The sequence below is a fragment of the Rhinopithecus bieti genome, unplaced genomic scaffold, assembly GCF_001698545.2.
Source record: "Rhinopithecus bieti isolate Rb0 unplaced genomic scaffold, ASM169854v2 scaffold_55, whole genome shotgun sequence".
Lineage (NCBI taxonomy): Eukaryota > Metazoa > Chordata > Mammalia > Primates > Cercopithecidae > Rhinopithecus > Rhinopithecus bieti.
Genome location: NW_016803114.1, coordinates 488273 through 506641, shown reverse-complemented (window position 1 = coordinate 506641; position 18369 = coordinate 488273). Strand labels below are relative to the sequence as shown.

General features: G+C 41.9%; 1 protein-coding gene across 1 annotated transcript in view; it reads left to right on the top strand.

Moving 5' to 3' along the window:
- Positions 1 to 16820, top strand: part of PPM1L (protein phosphatase, Mg2+/Mn2+ dependent 1L) — a 318510-nt gene extending 301690 nt beyond the window's left edge. The window contains exons 3-4 of the mRNA XM_017850066.1: positions 11182 to 11343; positions 14609 to 16820. Coding sequence (XP_017705555.1) covers positions 11182 to 11343; positions 14609 to 14955 — 509 coding nt within the window. The 3' untranslated portion in view covers positions 14956 to 16820. The remainder of the gene's footprint in view (positions 1 to 11181; positions 11344 to 14608) is intronic.
- Positions 16821 to 18369: the final 1549 nt, after the last annotated feature.

The window sequence follows — 18369 nt, the reverse complement described above, 5'->3', positions numbered from 1 at the left end:
AGAAGGCCTTGGTGTGTTCTTAACTATATCCTTTGCCTCAGATATTTTGTTGTCAGTGTTTCATTCTTCCCAGTCAGGTTTTAGGGCTGCTACAAGTCTCTCCATGAAATAGAAACCCCCTAAGGTGCTGTTCTGCTGAACTTCCTCATTGACTGACCTTGTTCTATGATGTCTTTCTTCTTGGGGCCAGTGGGTATGGGATAAAGCCTCCAAGCAGGGTTGCCCATATGGTTGTGTATGTTTGGATTACCCCACCGCTCTGGGAGGCACCATTCACACTGTGGTCATTGTTGATTTAAATATATATTACAGCCATTTTATGGGGCTGGTAGTAAAGGGTCTTGATGAAGACATACGTTTTTCTGGTTTGCACAAAAAAATTAAACACAAGGTAGCAATCGCCTGCCTTGATGTTGAAAGCAACACTCTGGCAACAGACTAGGTGGGTTCTGCCCCTTACTAGCTGTATGACCTTGGGCTAGTCACATAATCTCAGTTTTATCATCTGTAAGATGGAAATAATAATAGTACCTCATAGGCTGTTAGGATTAAAGAAATTACGTATGCCAAGGACTAAGTACACAGCCTGATGCATGGTGAATGCTCAGTATATGGCAGCTGTCACAGTGTGACCCATTTGTGTCCTTCCATATAGATAGATGGTTTTCCAATTTCCAATTACTTTCTACCAGTCATCTCTTAACATAAAATAACTTTCAAGCCCATTACTACAAGACTCATTACAGTGGACCTATGGATTTGTGATTTGAATCATAATTAGTATTAATTTAATAGCCTCTTGCAGAGTTAGACTAATGTGTCAAGTGACACAGTCTTAGCCCAGCCACACACATTAATATGACTCTGATGAGGGCCTGCCTCTCAGCAAAGTCAGAGCAGGGGGTACAAGGACTCAGGCAATAGACAAGAGAGAAAAGAAAGAAAGAAAGATTAAAGCTTACTGTTTATAGTGTTTTCCACACAAGGTATCATCCCTGACAAGTCTGTCTATGCCATGGCATTGATTATTAGAAGAAAGACACGTAAAAAGCTCTAGGCAGGTCAGATTTTGGCGGACTTAAAGATTATGCAGACAAGAGTAGGGGTCAGGGAGTCTTATCTGAGAGCTGCCGGGTACTTTATCTGTGTTTCAGGACAGGGCTGATCACAGTGTTGGCTGTGGAAGATGGAGGCTGGAAACCTCTGCTGACAGTGATCTTATCTTTCCCATGTGATACTTTCATTAATGACTGCCTTCACCTGCTCTTTCACCAATATGTTGCACTCCAATATAATTTCTGTCCGTTATCAGGCCTTGATGTCATCTAGGACCTGAAATTGTGTTATTGAACTAACATTCATTGTCAAACCTTTATGAGACAAACCTATTTTATTTATCCTCATCCTATAAATGCGTTGATTCTCCCGTGCTGTGTATAATGAATGGCCCTTTGGCTGTTGCAATACCCTCACTGAAATCTTTGAAGTGTGTGTGTGCCTGTCTCTCTGTGTCTAACCCCCTTTCTCCTCCTCCCCTTCCTTACCCCTTGCCACCCCTTCCTTACCCTCCCCAATCTGTCTCTGTCTTTCCTAAAGAACAAAAATGGCAATTTCCCTTATTCTAATAGAAAAGACTTTATGTCACAGGAGGGAGCTGCTATTAGCATAAGCAGCCTGGCATTGTGTGGGTGAGTGTCCACGTGCATTATCAAGCAAGGCTTATAAACCATGTTAATTCCACACAGCTTTCTCTACTCCATCCAGCTTCCTATCCCTACCCCAACAACATAAAAAGTGACGTCACTCACTTAAGAAAATGTTGCACTAAGGTGGATTTTCATAAAATAAGGATTCTCAGGACTCCAATTTTAAAACCATACCTGTGTGCCTACAGAAAGGTTGGAGGGGGGCAAGAGAATGAGGATCTTGACTGGCACCTAAGGCAGAATGTTTCCACTGAGGAGAAGGATTGGGTGGTACTACTTAGAGATGCAGCAAGGCAGTGCAGGGAGAGCCTAAAAGCAGCTAGGCTCTCATGTCACCAAGACACTGATGAATAGTCATTGATATTTGAATCTGAATCTGAATGTGTACTATCAAAATGGCTGCTGTCATCATTGTCACCACTATTCCTCTGAGTCCTTTTCCATCTCTTCCATCCAACTCTTTGTAACAGGATTGTTAGTTCTATATTTTGTTTTATATCTTGTATACTTTGCTTAATGCAGTAAATATGCTCCCGAAACACTATGAATAAGTAAAACTTCACCTTACTACAACATTTAAATAACATTAAATTCATCCGAATACAGAAAAATATAAAGAAGAAAACAAAAAGATCCAAAATCCCATCACCTAGATAGCCCTGTTAATATTTTTAAAAATAAGAATGTGTGTGTGGACATGGTTAGAGTGTCTATATTTGCATAGTGTAAGGGGTAAATTATACAAGTAGTACAATGAATAGGTATAAATTGAAAAGCACCCACATTTCTTTCACTCCCACTCCAATCCTCAGCCCCTCCCTCAGCATTATGAGTCTGTGCAGTGTACAAAGCACTCTTATAAGAATATGGCAATGGGCTGGGCACCGTGGCTCACGCTTGTAATCCCAGCACTTTGGGAGGCCGAGGTGGGCAGATCACCTGAGGTCAGGAGTTTGAGACCAACCTGGACAATATGGTGAAACCCCGTCTCTACTAAAAATACAAAAATTAGCGGGCATGGTGGTGCACGCCTGTAATCCCACATACTTTGGAGGCTGAGGCAGGAGAATCATTTGAACCCAGGAGGCAGGGGTTGCAGTGAGCCAAGATCCCGCCACTGCACTACAGCCCAGGCAACAAGAGCGAACCTTCGTCTCAAAAAAAATAAAAAAGAATACAGCAATGAATAAGACATCTCCCTGGCCCTAAAAGGGACTTTCAGCCTAATGGGTCAAAGAATCATAAATAAGGCATATAAATAGCATGGTATGTGATGTACAGTAAGTTGGCAGCTGGGCAGCCAGGAGATGTGATGCAAACGTTACTCTCAGCTGCTGCAGGTCTCTATTGTGATTTCTTCCCACCTTTGCCTCACCTAACTAGCCAGGTGACCTTAAACAAATACCTGAGCTGTCTGTACCCAATTTATGCATTTATAAGGTCGATGTGATCATTACTCCCTGTCTGATGAGCTTTGAGAACTGAGTGCCAGAATGGGTAAGAAAACACTTCACAACTCATAAAACAGACCAGAAGTGTAAGATTTCATTGTCATCTTTATTGTTATACAAAGGGGTACTATGAAGAATCATAGTAATCTTGGGCTTTAATTTAATAGAAAGCCTGGGAGCACAGGGTCACCAGCAACCCGGATTTGACCAACAGCTGCCTTTGCTTGGCTTGTACTGCTTTTTAAGATAAAAGTTGCCAACGTTTAAAATCAGGAGAGTTCATACAAAACGACTTCCCTTGAAAAATCAGAGGAAACATTCCCAGGGCACCTGCATTCCTACGCGGCAACCATTTTCATTGCTGAGGAACTGCTTTCCCCTGAGCACGTGTTCTCCCGTTTGTCACAAGTCCCCCGCTCCCTTTTGTAGCCCCAATACTGAAACCTGATGTCAGTTTCACTCGTCATCATGCTTGCCCTTCCTTAGAGCCGAAAAATGTTTTAGAACCCAGGTTCCCATCAAAAGTAGCAGGGTAAAGCTACGCCAAGAAGGCCAAGATTTTTCTTACACCTGACCTGAAAGGATTGGAGTTTGCAATTTCAATTTAAGATGTGCAGAATATTCAGGCTGAAAGGGGCCTGGAGGTTAACTAATCCAAGCCTCTTGTTTTTGAGTTCCAGAGAGGTTAAGTATATAATATAAATAAAATGTTTAGCATTATAATAAAATACTTAAGTAGTAGGGACCATCATTTACTTTTCTTTTCTTTTCTTTTTTTTTTTTTTTTTTTTTTTTTTTTTTTTTTTTTTGAGACAGAGTCTCACTCTTTCAGCCAGGCTGGAGAGCAGTGGCACGATCTTGACTCACTGCAACCTTTGTCTCCCAGGCTCAAGCAATTCTCCTGCCTCAGCCTCCTGAGTAGCTGGAATTACAGGCATGTGCCACAACCCCGGCTAATTTTGTATTTTAGTAGAGAGGGGTTTCACCATGTTGTCCAGGCCGGTCTCGAACTCCTATCCTCAGATAATCCGCCTGCTTCGGCCTTCCAAAATGCTGGAATTACAGGCGTGAGCCACCACACCCCGCCCATCATTTTCATTATGACTAAAGTGACAATTTGGGATTCCCAGATTTTTCAGTCATTTAGTCATTCAGTACATATGCATTGAGCAATGTGATCATGGATGAGACACTTGAGGTTTCATGGAAAAGAAACTGTTTTTATCATAGTGCTTTGTACACTACACAGACTCATAATGCTGGGGGAGGGGCTGAGGATTGGGGTAGGCATGAAGGATAAGACATTTGAGGTTTCTGAGTCCCATTTTCCTCATCTGCTTAGAGGGAGAATACTGGCCCTCCCTACCCTGAATGTTTGAAAATCAATTGCAAGTGTTTGTGAGCCACTTAGTAGAGTTTATAGTACTGAATGAATCATTATTACAACTTTGTCATGAATTTAACTCAGAAAGTTTTAAAACTATTTATAACGAGGAGTTTAAAAGATGTCTGAGATACCCCAAGTTACATAATCCTCATTAGGATTTACAGTTTTCTCAAGCTCTACCTGTCAAATGAATTAATTGTCTAATATTATCCAACCAAAATATTTAGTTAAGTTTAGAATAACTTTTTTGTGTATTGTTACTTTGTCTGCATTCCAGCAATTAAATCAGAGGGGAGAATGTTGGTTTACAGGAATAGACTGATACATAATTTGCATTTGTGTGTCTTCCCTATTAGGCCAACACAAAAACATGCCCATTTTGCTGAAGTACATATTGAGTTCAGAAGCAGACACAGACGGTCCTCATAATGACCATTGTGATGTACCTTTATTGCTTCACAAGGTGCCATGGCTTTGGACGGTGTGGTGAGGATGGAAGCCCTACCCACATGTTGTTTGCACTGGACCAGAATCCTGGATGGAGGAAAGAACTTTGGACATACCTGGGCCAGAAGTTCTCTCCACCTACCAGGAGTGAGCATGTGAGCATGAGCTGTACATGTACAGGAGGGTCATTGTGTTTTCATCAGTGTGTAAAGTGTACTTTGCTACATCTGATAGCTCCTTGTATGGCAGTAGCTGGACGATAGTGTTGTCCATTGTGGTACTGAACTGGGCTCACCTGTCAGAGCAAGACTTTAGGAGCTTAGCATTATGTCAGGTCAGGACATTATGTGTGAATGCTTATTCACTCATCTATTAATTTGTTTATTTAGCAAATGTTGGGTGCTTTTGATATTCTAGACATCAGCATTATGGTGGGAAAATCCAAAACTTCTGATATGGTTAGGATCTGTGTCCCTGCCCAAATCTCATGTCAAATTATAATCCCCATTGTTGGAGGTGGGGCCTGGTGGGAGGCGATTGGATCATGGGGGCGGTTTCTCATGAATGATTTATCACCGTCCTTCTTGGTACTGTTCTTGTGAGATCTGGTTGTTTAAAAGTGTACTGTACCTCCCCCTACCCCCTTCCTCCTGCTCCAGCTATGTGAAGGGCCTCATGCCTCCTTTGCCTCCTGCCATGATTAGAAGCTTCTTGAGGCTTCCCCAGAAGCAGAAGCCACTATGCTTACAGTACAGCCTTCAGAATCATAAGCCAATTAAACCTCTTTTCTTTGTAAATTACCTAGTCTCAGGTATTTCTTTATAGCAGTGTGAGAATGGACTAATGTATCTTGTGAAGTTTATATTCTAAAGGGGAAGACTGACACTAAATAAATAAATAGTCTAAATAAATAAGCAAGATATCTACATAATTGTGTGTTGTAAGGGCAGTAAGCAAAATAATGAGGAAATACAATCCCTGTCAGAAAAGGCCTCTCTGAAGATGTCACACTTGAGCTACAACATCTTCATATGGGTCAGTCAGCCAATGTCAAGGACAGGAGAACATGTCAGGCAGAGAGAACAGCGAGTACAAAAGCCCAAAGATGACAAAAAGACTGGCATGTATGGGCAACAGGAGGGAGGCCTTGAGCAAGGAAGGGAGTGGTGTGACATGATATTAGACAAATTAGCTAGGGACCAAGTCATGCAGGACTTGACACCATTGTTTCTCACCTGGACTACTGAAATAGCCCAGGGGCTAAAATGACAGTGGTTGGGACTGGAGTCAATGCAGTGAGAACAAGAGAACTGGAAGGGTTTAAAAGATATTTTAGAGGTAAGAGTAACAGAACTTAATGATGGACTGAATGTCAAGAAAGAGGAAAAGAGAAAAATTAAGGGTGATTCTTAGGTTCTGGCTTGAGCAATGGAGTGGATTATGGTGCCATTTTCTGAGGCTTAAAAGTCAAATAACTTGCCAAACCTCACTTAGCTAGGACATTGAAGTCTAGTCCATGTGAATTCAATTTTTTTTTAGCTTTTTGGTTTTTTTAAAACCTGTGAGATAAGGTTATTAGGTGAAATTTTCAAGATCTCTTTCAGATTTGCAGTTAAGTTCTCATCTAGATTAAATCGTTAATATAGAAATATCCTGAGGTTCAGAATTAAGTAACATTGTCAGGCCCTGGTATTTTTGATAAATACAGTGCTATGATGGAATAAATATTTTATCTCAGAACTAACAGCCAGAATCTTGCAAGTGTTTTGTCTCGAGCATAAAAAAGAAAATGATTTTTTCATTTTCTCTTGGGCATAATATATTTTCTGGAGTTTCTCAGTACCAAGCAATTTGTTCTGTCAAGCAAGATTAGATTGTAAGCTATCTGTTACAATCCTGAGCTAACACTGCAAAGCCCAAACAATAAGCTGTTTTTGGTGTCCTGGTTTGTTTCAGATCATTCTTAAGCCTCCCACCCCAGTGTTCAGCCTTGCTTTGTACATATTATTTCTCCAGAACCACACACATCTCACCCAGGATGGGGGCAGGTTTCCTCTGTAGAGAAAGGAATGGAGACATTTCAGTAATTCAGAATATACCTAGAACTCAAAACCCTGCCATCTGGGGCTCACCCATTTTGGCCAGGTCTAAGATTCTGTTGCTAACATAGGCAGTATAGTGCTGAAAACTTCACCATGAGGTAGATCTTAATTTACCCATAGAAACAGTGGGATTTGTTTGTGACAAAGGCGGGTCATAAATCTTAAGTATGTTCAATAGCATGTGAGTACAGCTGGCCCTTCATGTCCATGGGTTCTGCATTTGTGGATTCAACCAACCACAAATCAAAAATATTTTTAAAGCAATAAAAAACAATATAACAATAATACAAATTAAAAAATAATATAACAACTATTTAAATAGCATTTACATTGTAGATTATAAGTAATCTAGAGATGATTTAAAGTATACAAGAGGATGTGCATAGGTTATATGCAAATACTAAGCCATTTTATATAAGGGACTTGGCCACCCATGGATTTTGCTATCTGTAGGGAGTGCTAGAACCAATCCCCAGCAGATACCAAGGGACAACTGTGTAGCTGAACAGCCACACACTAAATCTCTCACCAAATTCAGATATTACAGGGAACAACAAAAAAAATTCAACTCAAAAAGTCTCAAACAAGAAAGGCATTTATTGTCTCACAGAACAAGGACAGGGCAGTTCTAGGGTGGCTCAGCAGTTCCCTGGTATTCTCCGGGACTCAGGCTCTTTACTGTTTACCTCTGTGCTCTACAATCCTGCACTTGTTGCCATGACCCTAAGGGATATCCCTTCATAGCTGCACAATGGTTGCCATACTTCTGGGAAACACATAGGCTAGCACTGGGCCAAATAAACAGTCATTGTCTGCTCTGTGTCTCTTTTAGTGGGGAGAGGGGGAAGCCTTTCTCAGAAGCACCTAGCAGACTTTTTTGAGTCCTTGTCCATGGAATGCCCAGTTTCTCCCATCTAGATATAAGGGTATTATTCTCAACTTCTCCCCTCATCCTTTATTCTCCTCAATTTCTATGACTGATCCATTCTGGTTTTTAGAAACCTGTCACAGGAGCTGGGCACAGTGGCTCACACCTGTAATCCCAGCACTTTAGAAGGCCAGCAGGAGGATCACTTGAGGCCAGGAGTTCAAAACTAGTCTAGGCAATATAGTGAGAACCCATCTCTAAAAATAAAAAATAAGAACCTATCACGTATCCTCTGTCCCTATATTTACTACATTAATTCAGATCCTCATTAACTCCACCTGTTCTCACTGCTCCCAATTTATCTATCTTCTGCATTGCCCCGGAATCATCTTTTAAAACATGAATCTCATTGTGTCACTATCCTGCTTAAAACCCTTCAGTGATTCTTAATCAAATATGGGACTAAATTTTATTTTATTTTTCTAGCTGCAAGAGTGACTCCTTCTCCCTTTTTAAAAAAGAAATCTTGCATGGCAGCTCACTTTTAGCTGTTAACAGGTGGAAGTAGAGCTGTCCTAGTTGAAATGCAGCTGGGGAAGGGGCCTTTAACTCAGCCAGTTGGATTCCTCCCCTTCCCTCTCATGAAGGCCCTAAAGCCTTTCCTTGGATCCCCTGGAGTACAAGCAAATGGAAATGCCTACTAGGCAGTTGGTGTACACCTCAGGAGTGTCAACCAGGCTAACTGCATAGACTTAGAAAGTGTGGAAGCCAAGGTCGGTGACACGCTCACCCAGAAAGTGCAGAGTGAGAAGAAAGTCCTATAGAGAGAGGACTCCAAGAGTGATGCTGAAGTAATGCCTACAAACCATGTAATATCCCATGAAGCAATCTTTCTGTTTTACCTTTCAAGACTGTGCCTTACTGGAGAATTTATGCTATGATTGTGTAGGACTATTTAACTCAATCAGATGCTTGAGGACAAAGTGAGGATATGTTGAATACCAAAATTTCAGTTTCCAGTATCAAAAAAACACTATCAAAAACTGAGAACAACAATTTCTAATTGTGTGGATTGTGCTTTTGCTTAATTTTCATTCTTATAGCTTTTTAAAAATTGTTTTGATAATCCATGAGATTAGTCTTTTTTTTTCCCCAAGGCTTTTTGTATTAGAAATCCTGCAGTAACCAACATTTCACGTGTTTCCGTATCTGATCAAGGCATTTTTAGTTAAATAAGTGTAAGAATGGAATTTCAAGCAGAACTATAATAACTGATTATATTATGATAGTTATTTTAATTATTCTCTCTGCTCTTGATATCAACTTATATTTATTCTTTATGTCTATTTAAGAATTCAGTGTTGCCTTTTTTTTTTTTTTTCCTGTTGGTGGGAGTCTAAATTAGTTCAACCATTGTGGAAGACAGTGTGGCAATTCCTCAAGGATCTAGAATCAGAAATACCATTTGACCCAGCAATCTCATTACTGGGTATATACCCAGAGGATTATAAACCATTTTATTATAAAGACACATACATACATATGTTTATTGCAGCACTATTCACAATAGCAAAGACTTGGAACCAATCCAAATATCCATCAATTATAGACTGGATAAAGAAAATTTGGCACATTTACACCACGGAATACTATGCAGCTATAAAAAAGGATGAATTCATGTCCTTTGCAGGGACATGGATGAAGCCGGAAGCCATCATTCCTGGAACAGAAAACCAAACACTGCATGTTCTCACTCATAAGTGGGAGTTGAACAATGAGAACATATGGGCACAGGGAAGGGAACATCACACACCAGGGTCTGTCAGGGGCTGTGGGGCAAGGGGAGGGAGAGCACTGGGACAAATACCTAATGCATGCGGGGCTTAAAACCTAGATGACAAGTTGATGGGTAGAGCAAACCACCATGGCACATGTATACCTATGTAACAAACCTGCACATTCTGCACACGTATCCCAGAACTTAGAGTAACATTTAAAAAAAAAGAATTCAGTTTTTTTTTTTTTCAAGCCAGCACCATGGTGTGCACCTGTAGTCCCAGCTACTCCAGAGGCTGAGGTGGGGGAATTCCTTGAGCCAAGGAATTTGAGGTTTCAGTGAGCTATGATCACACCACTGCTCCCTAGCCTAGATAACAGAGCAAGATCCCCTCTCTTAAAAGAAGACAAAAAAAAAATTCAGTCTTTTTTGTTGTTCCATGAAAACTAAAGAGCCATTTAGATACAGTTGACATTCTTGTTATGGAATATGACCTTAATGAGGAAGGAAACATTAATAAAGACTAATTAATGCATAATTTTAACAAGTAAGGGTGATATGTTTGAAGCTAGAGCTGAATGGGTTGTGCATTTCAGCAGATATTTGCATATTGAGTGACACTGTCAAAAAAGAAGAGGTGAACAGAAAGGAACTGGACAGGGCAGGCTCCAACTAGACCAGACTGTTCAACTCTATTTGCTTTTATCCATTCTCATTTCAAAAAGAATTTCAGGAGAGCTTGTCCTTTGTGTCTTGTGTGGGCTTCAGGCAAGCACATCTTCAATCTTGCTTCCTTCTGACTCAGACCACCCTTTCCCTAGGCCTCAGTTCTGTCATCACCAGAGCTTTTTCTGCTTCTGTCTTTATGGTCTATCTCCATCACACCCTGGAACTGACCTGTTTCTGGCCACCAGTCTTTTGCTGTCAGACTTTGAATAGGCAAACTCATCCTGCCCCGACATCACAACTTCCTCATGCTCCACAGGATTCAGCTGTTGGCATTTCTAGGCCCTCCTAGAAATGAGGAGCCCACCACACCACCCCCATCCTTCCCACTTCCAACTGGGACTTCACAGAAACTCAGCACCAAGCAGAAGCCTAAAGTGTGTATCAGTTGACTGAAACTTCAAACTGATTTTGTTTGTCTCCTAATCCTTTTAAATGTGATATGTGTTTAAGAGTAGCAGAGACAAAGTGATTAGGAAAATTATAATGTTATCCTAGCCTATTTTAGTGACACTCTAATATGGTTAAGAAAATTGACTGTCAGATTTGATCATTGTTGCCGAAGCGAACAGCAGTCATTTTCAGAGTGGCTGGAGTCCAATTCTCACCCAGCAGAAGACAGAATTTTAATGACTGAAGAATCCAGTTACCATAAGAAGCAACGGAACCTGAATGCATTGCTGACCTCCCGCATTGTCTCTCTGTTCTGTTTTTAAGGCACAACGTGTTTGATTGCTCTGCTATCAGATAAAGACCTCACTGTGGCCAACGTGGGTGATTCGCGCGGGGTCCTGTGTGACAAAGATGGGAACGCTATTCCTTTGTCTCATGATCACAAGCCTTACCAGTTGAAGGAAAGAAAGAGGATAAAGAGAGCAGGTAAGCTTGCGAACACCTCCAAGAAATGTCTACTGTCTTGCTGTTGAGCAAAGCGGCCTGATTGGGGGAGCTCCTGGATAAAATGTTCAGTTACCCGGTATTAGAGAGGCTGCTACTGTGGTAACTGAGATTATACAGAGGCTGCTACTGAGGTAACTGAGATTAACTTTGTATCGTTGCCTATCAAATAAATGGCCACTAAATCTGTCCTTCATAACCAAAGATTCCAAAAGAACTAAAAAGCCTATTTCCAGTTTAAAGGCTAATAAAATCTTTGGGTCTCTGGTCCTCACTTTTCTCTAGCCTGTTACTATATGCTGCTTCCCTCGGAGCCACACCAAACTACTAATCATTTCTCAAAAGACCTTGTTTCCAAAAACCTCTGTGCCTTTGCAAGTGCTCTTCTGGGTGACAATTACTTGTCCCATAAGATTCAGTTTAAGGTGTTGTTTTGGAAGCTTTCCATGTCACACTGCGGCAAGGGCCTTCCAAGTCTGGGGTGGATGCCCCTCTGCCTTTCCCCAGCATCCTATGTGGACCTCTTGGGTCACCTTTTATAATACGTGGACATACCTGGCTCTCCTATCTGCCTTGCCTTCCTGACTGTCACCTCTTTGAAGACAGGAACTTGGTTTTGTTCATCTCTATACCTTGAGCATCTGGCTTAGTGCCTGGTATAAGTAAATATTTCAGAGCAAGGTTAGGGGTAGAGGGGCTCCTTATTCATTCATTCATTCATTCATTCATTCGTCTATTCAATATTCTAGGAGCTAGGGATAAAACAAAGCCCCATTCCCAAGCTTTCATGAAACTGATATTCTGAAATTGTCATGGGGGTGGGGAATGGAGTAAGTAGACATTAACAAAAAAAAATAGTAAAAATAAGTCATTCATATAGTGTATTACAAGGTGGTAACTGCTATAGAAAGACATGAAGCAGGTAAGGGGAGTGTCAGAGAGTTGCAGTTTTAAGTAGTGTGGCCTGTGTGGGCCTTGCTAGAGTGACATTTGGATGATGACAGGGAGGATCATTATCAGTTGATTATTACATTTTCATAATTAGATTTCAGAGGATACCTTTATACCTATGGAAGGGAAGCATTCTTTCACTTTTCAGACTGAGAGCTGCAGGATGTATGCTGTTCACGATGTGCCAGGCAGCAGGCCAGCTGTCAAAGGGGAACAAGCGAGGTGCTCATAGACACTAGTCTCTGACCAGGATGGGCCCCTGCTCTCTGGGTTAATCTGCACATTGATCTCTACAGGTCAGCTTCTGCCCAGTGAATGAATTCAATGAACCTAATCAACATTTTAGTTTTCACAGTAGGGAACTATACTGTTAAGTCAAAATGTGTTGAATTTTATTACAACCTCCTGCTTCAGTGACTGCTTGAGTTGCAAAATAGTTTTTAATGAAAGCATTGGTCAGGTTTTCTGTTGATGGGATGGAACAAATGATATTTTAGGAGCATCCATCAAACTTTGATGACCTCCAGGCAGTAAGAGCAAAGTTCGCTGGCTTCCCACTTACAAAACACCATCTCCCTGTAAGAGTCTGCTGTGAAATTAAGGTACAGTTAGCCCACTCTTGCATCAGCACAGGCAAAGATGTGTACACAATACACCTGAAAATGTCATCTTACTATTCAGTACTCCTTTGAAATGTCATGGCCATTTTATCCTTCCTCTTCTTCCCTGCCGTACCCACTACCCACGCCTGCACTCTACATTGATTCTTTGTGGAAGCAAATTTGGACACTGTCTCCAAGGTGGTTAATCTAACCTCTCTGTTCTTTTACATAATTTGATCAAGGGCATATTTTATACAGGGCTTAAGAAACAGTGATTGGTTTTACCATCTTCATGTGTGTTTTCTCTGGCGTCAGCCTCTTTTCAGGACATCTTTCCCCCTCCTGCTTAGCGTGACAGTAAGGTCCAGCCAGTCTGGGCCATATACATGTTGGGCTTTCTGTCGCCACTCCTTATACTGTTTCCAACAACATTAGCTGTCATTTATTGTGTGCTCACCCTGTTCTGGGAGCAAAGCCTAGCACTTTATGCATACACTTTCTCTTTGCCTGTCTTAAGAGGTTGATAATATTATTCTCATTTTGTAACCAACAAACTGGAACTTCACAGAGGCTTACATGCCCAAGCACACACAGCTAGTGAATGGTGAGACTACAGTTGAATCCCAGGACTGGGTTTTATGCTCTTGCCTATTAGACCACACTTCTTGGAATGTCCTCCTACGTATCCTGCCCATAGATGTTTCACCCATCACTCAAAGCCCACCTTTAATGTTCATTACTCCCTCATGATCAGAACTGGGAATCATCCCTCCCTTCTCCATCTGCCTACAGCATTTAGCAGACACTGGTCTCACCGTGAAGAATACCACTTCGTGCTTATTGTATTTATTACTTTTTGTGACTTAATTCTCCCGCCAGGCTGTCTACTTTTTTAAAGAAAGGTCTGGATCTTGTATAACTTCATATCCTGCACATTGCCTTCCATGGAGTAGGTATTTAGTAAGTATCTGACAAATATGTGAAGGGAGAAAAAAATAATAGATACAGTTATTAAGTGTATATTATATTCAGGGACCATGCCAAATGACTTATGTGGAATAAGACCTTCATTTCTCAACAACCCAATAAAATAGATACTGTCTCTATTTTGCACGCAGGGAGACTAAGGATCAGAGAAAGAGTTTCTCATCCAAAGTGAGACATGGCTAAGGAATCACATTCAAGTAGTCTGACCTGAGCCTTTAATGACTACACTAATATGTGCTTTTTCTTAATCTTGATCCTATTTGGGGGGACAGAGCTGTTTTGAGATCTATATAGGCACACTTAAGGGTGGCCTCAGGCCAAATGATGTATATGCCCGTCACCTGCCTTTCAGCATTCCTTTGCCACTCTCCTCAAATCCCTACCCTCACGCTCTCTACTGTCAATCACTGAGCCACCATGGTGTTAAGTTAAAACCAATGCCCTCCCCCATATGTATCCCCTACCTTCAGTACTCTTATTGATATATTCTTGAAATCCTTCAAGATGCCAGGATGAGGGTATGAGGATCAACTGGTAGAGTATGAAACCCCAGGCCATGCAGTGGGTCCCGGGAGTGATGGGGTTAAGGGGCGTGTCCACGGGCCAGTTAACACGAAGTAGGTCACCCTGTTGCGCACACACCTAGACTATCTCGGGTATGTGAGATATCAGCTGGTCAAACTAATGCGCTCATCCTGTCTTTCTAGGTGGTTTCATCAGTTTCAATGGCTCTTGGAGGGTCCAGGGAATCCTGGCCATGTCTCGGTCCCTGGGAGATTATCCGCTGAAAAATCTCAACGTGGTCATCCCAGACCCAGACATCCTGACCTTTGACCTGGACAAGCTTCAGCCTGAGTTCATGATCTTGGCATCAGATGGCCTCTGGGATGCTTTCAGCAATGAAGAAGCAGTTCGATTCATCAAGGAGCGCTTGGATGAACCTCACTTTGGGGCCAAGAGCATAGTTTTACAGTCATTTTACAGAGGCTGCCCTGACAATATAACAGTCATGGTGGTGAAGTTCAGGAATAGCAGCAAAACAGAAGAGCAGTGAACCCTTCAGGGGTCTCAGCTGCCTTAGACTAAAGGACTTGCAACACACTGGTCTCTTTTAATTTAGTGAAAAGTGTGGGAGTTGTAATTAGGATCATCCATCCCGGACATGGAATCCCCTCTTCCTGGTGGTCTTAGGTCTATAAGCAGTGATGAACAGAGGGTGCCCTTGGCCAATGTAGTTAAGAAGCTGGAAAATGGTTTCTTCATGTTTTCCCAACTCTTTCATCCAGTGTCCAAAATATATAAATAAATAGCTGTAGAGTTACGTATATGAAGTGAATAGCATATGTGCCATTTAGTCTCCCTCAAGATTCTTTTCAATATGCTGTTCAGGGTCCTCCAGGCATCAGCTGTTGTGTCCTCTCTTTGGAACAGTGGACAGGACAGGCCACCCAGTGCTGCAGGAGACAGGCCACTGCGTCACCTGTGAGTGGTCAGGGGCTGACGTGGCAACACCCTCTGCCAAGAGACAGAGCTGTCCTAAGAATGCTTTGTCCTTCTGAGCCCATGTTTTCTGCTCAGTAGCAGCTTGGAAGCAGATTTGGAATGGTTTATTATTTTGGCTGCTCTTGGGGACTGCGAGAAGCAGAGGATGGGAGACCAGTGGCAACTGCCTGCACAGCAGAAATAATCCTTTTCCCTTGCTTCCTTTATTAGTTAAATAGACTTTGTATACCACCTGACCAGCCTTTGTGCATTTATCCAAATCATGCATGACCGTTAACCTTTTGCTTAGTCCTTACCGTATGTAATAGGCAGCTGTTAAATTCACAAACAGACACCATGATTTTTCATCTTACATGACCAAGAAACCACGTTAGGGAAAATGAAAAAACCAAATCACAATACCATGATTCCTTCCATTTTCAGCAGTAGATGAAGGAAATGATACTGAATGAGTCACAGTGTTCCCCGGCAAGTAAGCTGTTTGCATCGACAAAGGAGTGAGCTGGTGAGGTTACCACCCTGAATTGAGCTCCAGCTGCCAGTTCTTGCGTTTTTCCTTGCCCTTTTCCTAGTGGTTTTCAAGTGTCTCTCAGGCAGTGTTCTGAGAAGCAGCAGCCTATAACTGTATGTGTGCTCCTTGAAGCCAGCTACAGAGTTCCCAGCTACTGCAGCTTGGGATTTGGTGGGAAACTACTGGGATGAGCTTCTCCTTGACAATGGAAAGGCAGCAGCCTTTAACATTTGGTTGCAAATCTCCATCCCCATCAGGTAGCTTTCTCCAGGCAAACACAAACCGCCCCCTGTGGCCTGCAGCCCTGCAGGGGAGGCAGCAAAGGGACCCAGCAGTGGCAACACAGCAAGTCGGGAATTCCAGCGTGAACCCATATTGAGAAGTGGGCCAGAATTATTTAGGGGCCTGGCTTGCTGCTCTACATTTCCTGTGTCACTAATGTATCGTTTTTCCAAGCTTGGTATTTTATAAGTTTATTTAGAGAAAATGCCGGGTCACTCTTTTTGCCTAAGGTGACTCAAACAGCCAAACGAACTTTTGTTGCCTCCCACCCCTCTGTATCCACCTGGTGTTGTTCTTTCCCTGTGGGCATTTCTGGTTATAGCTTCCCATAGGCCACATTCACCGGACACCTCCTCCCCGTGGAGCCCTGCCCTCTCCCCTCCTGCTGCTGTAGAGCTTTCCCAAAGCCGTGTCCAGGAGAGAGCTCGAGAGAGTGAAGAAATTGCCCTGTGGATGTGGAGGGCTGCAATCTATCTTGATTTCTCCAAGCCCTTATCTTTCTTTGACTGCACTGAGAATTGCTAATGACTTCCCATGAGATTTGCTTACTTTTGTATACTGTGTTCTCCAGCATTACAGTTAGAACCTTGGTTATTATTTTTTAGCCATAGAATCTTCTAGTACAAAATATCTGCCACCATTTCAGATTTAAGCATTTGCTTCTGGAGAGACACTGAATATGTGGATGTGTGTATTAATATTTGGGGTGGGGGGACAGGAAAGGGAATGTGGAAAACAAATGCTGGCTGTGAGCAGTGCTGATATGGCCAGGCCAGGTGACTGAGTTTGCTTGGGGATTCAGGACGTTCTGACTCCTGAGAGTTGCCCCACCCACCATCGAACTGAAATCAGCACCAATGGTGTCGGCAATTTACAGCCCATAGCCAACTTTCTTTCTTTATTTTAACATAGCACAAAATGTATAATAGCAAGGGAAAGACATTTTAAATTCCACAGTTATTTTATTGTCTAAAATGAAAGCAGCAGTGTTTTGATAAAGATGAGAAAGAAAAGCTACTAAATTAGTAAATCAGTGGTTACGTGCCCTGCAGAATTTCTTAACAGATGGTGCTGAGTGCACGAGTTACATAACTTTCTCTCTAATTGAGGTTCACAAGGCGTCTTCTAAATTTTGCTTTGTGCAATTAATTCATTTCTAATGTTAACTGAATAGAGTGTATATATCCTACTCCCATTACTGCCTCTTTCCCCCCTACTATGGCTTGTAGATTTTTAAAAGATAGAAGTTCTAGGCAAAACTGTAGCAGTTTCATTAATAGTTAGGATAGTTGTATCTAAAATCAGAGTATTTTGTTCTCTTCCTTCTGGAGCTCTCTCTCCCTAGCCCTTTTCCAGCTGTTGGGGATTTGCAGACATCACTCCTGGGGTGCCCTGTAGCACACTGGCTGCTCCCCAGGGACCCGGGAATGCTGAATCGAGCCATTAGGGAAATTGATTTGAGATGTCTGCATGTGAAGCTTCCCTAAGCAGCACTGCCAAAGCTTTGGAATTGTCACCCAAGGCTTCCTAGACTCCCTTGCTAGCTCGAGTTCGAATTGCCAATTGTCCCCATGGTGCCAAATTTTGGGATGGTTTTACAGTCTTTTAGAAATGAAGACGGGAATGGCCATGTGTTTATGAGACCCCAGCAGGGTGCCAGGCCCAGGTCTCCATTAATGCAGTGCTCTGCTGCTGCTCCACTGGCAATCTGTACTCTTAACATAGGTTGGGGGAGGGACAGCTAGGGAAATTTTTTAAAAAATTAATTGTATTTACAATTCTTTCATCATAGGAATAAACAATACTTATATAGAAAGCTCCAAAGCTGTTCCCAAGACCTGCATTTATTTTATATGACCAACTTGCCGCAAGGCAATTAACTCTGAATTGCTGTTCTAATGTGACATATCTGTGTACATATGTACATATTAGTGGTAACCAGTGGCTGCATTTTATTCCTTGCTGTGGATTGAGGTATTGGCTTCTTGAATCTTGTATATGTCATAAGAGTATTACACAGAGAGTGTTATAGTGAAGGATGCAAGCTGGATAATTTAAAACAGGCCTTATTTCATACAAGTGTAATTATTACATCATTTTGGGTAAATGGCAAAGAGGATTGCATGAGAGTCATAGCGTCATCATTTCAATTTAATCTGAAGTGATTCTAGG